We start from the raw sequence: 3,821 nt of genomic DNA, 5'->3' as shown, positions 1-3,821 counted from the left end.
TGTGTGTGTGTGTGTGTGTGTGTGTGTGTGTGTGTGTGTGTGTGCTTGTGTGTGCGTGTGTGAGTGTGTGTATGTATGCGTGGGTGGGTGGGTGAGTGGGTTTGTGAGTGCTAGCCAGATGCTCCAAGCAAATTGTGTGGGAGAAAATGGTTCCTACACTTGCATTATTATAAGTACCCAGTTCCAAACAAATAAACATACATAATTCTATATAAACAATTACCTGGATTTTCATTAGAACCAGCCACAGTGACGAGTCTGTTATTTTGCCCCACGGAATATCACGGAAGACCAGGGCCGGCTGTCATGTGGTCACCAGAGACAGGGGAAGAGAGGTGTGTGGTGAGTTAATTTGAGACGATACAATACGCTTGACGCTGGGTACAAGCGCGGCAACGAGAGATTGTGGGAGAATCCATATTCCACATATAGTGGCATGCAGGCAATTGAACATGCAGCAGTATACATATCTGAATATGCATAGCTACCGCCACGGAACAGCAATACCGGGTGTTATGTGGTCACCAGAGACAGGGGAAGAGAGTAGTGTGGTGAGATAGTCGCTATGAGACGATACCAGTACATAATACGCATGGTGGGTACTGGAAAGAGAATATACCTGCCAGATGATAGGGTGAACAGAATTCGAATTTACAACTGCTCGCAGACATTTGGACACGCAGACGTACACATATCTGTGCTGTTACTTGTGGTACCGAACAGCACGGAATACTATGCCAGCTGTTGTGCGATCCCCATAGGAGAAGATCAGCCATGTGTGATGTAACCATGCTTGGTTTCAAGTACCATACCATATAAACCCTAAACCTTTATAACAATAAAACCTGTTAATACCCTATAAAAATAAAACCTAAATCTAAAACCTGACCGCACATGGTACTTGACAAAGGCATCCACAGCAACGACAGCCACTACTCAGCTTATAAAGATAGGATTAACACGGCTTTCAGTAGGTAAACACAATACACCCATTATTTTATTTGCGCGTGTGATCCCCACACGCCTGGTACAACGGGGCGAGCGAACTCTCATCCGTTTACGACTGGTACTGAGACCTATCGCCTGCGTTCACATGGCAACGGGTGCGGTCATGTGGTTGTCTGTTCATTCGTGTGCCACATGCAGCCCGTGTAACTGCACCAAACACACACAACCCTTCCCACACCCTACATAAACTAAATATACACTCTGTTGATACATATATACACACACACCACTCAACGGAGACAGACATACACTCATTACATATGAATCCAACATGCCATGGCAGCCGTTTCCACACACCTACACGAACCAGTTATATACTTTGCTAATACAAACACACACACACACACACACCACGGAAATTAACACACACTCCCTTCATATGTACCCAGTAGCCGTTGTCATACACCTATACAAACCAAATAGATACTCTGCTAAAATAAACACCCACCACACACACACCCCTCTCCACAGGGACAAACACACACCTACTCCATATGTACCCAGTAACCGTTGCCACACACCTTATACAAAGGATCGGGCGAGTCCTCGACCGTCACCGGGTGGTACTGAGAGCCGTCGCCCGTGTTGATGACGGCAAAGTCAGCGGTCAGGCCGTCTCTGTTTCTGTGTACCACATACAGCACATTACCACCCCCGGCACCAGGAACGTCCGCAGGGTTCTTGTCCTTCTTAACAGCGCAACCAGCCCAGCCAGCCGGGATGATTAGGGTTTTGCCCTCTAACATGCCCTGTTTCAGGTATGGATGGGTGGTTGCAAAAATAGCCGTCAGGGTCTGATGAATACCTCCCCCTCCCCCCCTCCCCCCCGGAAGTATACGATTATGTGCAAGTATACGTTTACAGGACACGCAACCATGTTTGTGGTGTATGTGTACGTATATAGAATGTGCAAACATGTGCGTAGTGTATGTGTACGTATACATTTCCAGGGCATACAACCATGTGGATGGTGTATGTGTTCGCATTCATCACGTGCAAACATGTTTGTAGTATTGATGACCTTTCTGACTCCACAACCGACCTGACCTGGGATGGTCAGGTTTTAGTCCTCCAATAATCCCAATGCCTTATAACACGTTGATATACATGAATATATATTTGTATACATGCAGACATCGCATTTGGATATCGGTGATCACAATACACAGCCGTGACTCCGAGTTCAGTACACAGCATCTTTTTAGTACCACCAACACGCACTTACACTTCATATCATATGTATCATATAAGGATACACATACGAACACACATATATATATATATATATATATATAACATGTGAGTATGTGTGTGTGTGTGTGCGTATGTATTTATATATATATATCACCAGAACGACCCTTATGAATTGCTCCTATAGACGTGTCTAGCATGAGAGCCACAACCCCTTTATATCAGCCACTACAGCCTCCCTCCATACCAATATGCGCACATGGATGTCGGTGATAGCACTGTACAGCGAAGAGTCTGAGTTGGAGTTGTGGTGTTTGGCTAATTGACTGTAGGCCTTGGCACCCGCCAATTGGTCAACGGTCTCGCCTACAATCCCCACGTCATTGGGACTCAGCTCTCGCGGTGGGTGACGGTACAAGTCCTTGAGTGCTGTACGTGTGTTATGCAAATACCTATACTTAGATTCTATGGAAATATGTAAATTACAGACTATTAGATTTTATGGATGTATTACACAATTAGAGATAATTAGATTCGATGGACTGTGTGTATAAAACTAATTGCTGCACTGTCTCACCGCACTATTTTCAATATCATCAAAACTTAGTCCCCGGGGTGGGTGTCAGTACAAGTGCTTGAGTGTTGCACAGGTATAGTCAGGGTATCATGAGTACTATGAGATAAATATAGAACAGTACAGTTGGCCTACTACTGTGTTTGCCACAGCCATGCTATCCAGGACATAGTTCACAGAGCGAACGCGTTGGTACAAAATCTTTTGCGTTCTACTGTAGTGTAATCAACTACTATTCGTGGCATGAGAAATACGCAAAGAAGTACGTAAGCATGTTAACGTTAAGGATATGAAGGAGTGTATGGTACCATGACCACAGATTCACTTATATAGACAAGATTGTAAAAAGAAATCCCCGCTCGATAATACGTGTGTATTTACAAATCGTGAAGTGTGACCTTCCAACATGCACACTTATTATACAATGTTACATGCTAGAAACCTATACATGTGTCCATGCATATGCACAATCACATACCTAGCAAACACTCTCTCTATATATATGTGCGTGTGTGATAAAACACGCACACACTTGCAAATAGACAAAAATACCCGCATCCACACAACTCAGACAAGTACGCTCGTGCGAGGTTATACATACCAACACACTCACACATCACACACAGCGGCAAATATCAGCAAATAAACACTGACTTATACACATTCGTAATAGCACAGATACATACCCGCCCAGACCAAGTTAATGGCTGGTGTGAAAGCATTAGCTCTGAATCCGTAGGTTCCTGCCGGGTTCTTAAGTACAGATCCGAGAAAGAGATCGGAAAACGCGGGATCTGTCCATATCTACAAATATTACGACAACGTACGCGTGAGGAAAATCGTCAGTGTCCGGGAAAATATTGGCATTGAGCCATAAGGTTCTTTAATGTAAATATGCTATAACAAATTATGGTCAAATACCCATCTATATACACTCCAATTAGCTCCGTCATAGTGACAATGCATATGCATATATATACATATATATATATATATATTTGTGTGTGTGTGTGTGTGTGTGTGTGTGTGTGTGTGTGTGTGTGTGTGT

General features: G+C 43.9%; 2 protein-coding genes across 2 annotated transcripts in view; both read right to left on the bottom strand.

Moving 5' to 3' along the window:
* SARC_09967 (hypothetical protein) overlaps nt 1-1,754 on the bottom strand; it is a gene marked incomplete at both ends in the record, with an annotated part of 4,622 nt that extends 2,868 nt beyond the window's left edge. Inside the window, 2 exons of the mRNA XM_014296001.1 lie at nt 224-301; nt 1,530-1,754. Coding sequence (XP_014151476.1) covers nt 224-301; nt 1,530-1,754 — 303 coding nt within the window. The remainder of the gene's footprint in view (nt 1-223; nt 302-1,529) is intronic.
* A 638-nt stretch (nt 1,755-2,392) lies between these two features.
* SARC_09966 (hypothetical protein) overlaps nt 2,393-3,821 on the bottom strand; it is a gene marked incomplete at both ends in the record, with an annotated part of 2,761 nt that continues 1,332 nt past the window's right edge. The window contains 2 exons of the mRNA XM_014296000.1: nt 2,393-2,628; nt 3,460-3,577. Of these exons, the coding sequence (XP_014151475.1) occupies nt 2,393-2,628; nt 3,460-3,577 (354 nt within the window). The remainder of the gene's footprint in view (nt 2,629-3,459; nt 3,578-3,821) is intronic.

The sequence above is a fragment of the Sphaeroforma arctica genome, assembly GCF_001186125.1.
Source record: "Sphaeroforma arctica JP610 unplaced genomic scaffold supercont1.1096, whole genome shotgun sequence".
NCBI classification, from domain to species: Eukaryota; class Ichthyosporea; order Ichthyophonida; genus Sphaeroforma; species Sphaeroforma arctica.
This window is presented reverse-complemented; position numbering and strand designations above follow the sequence as displayed.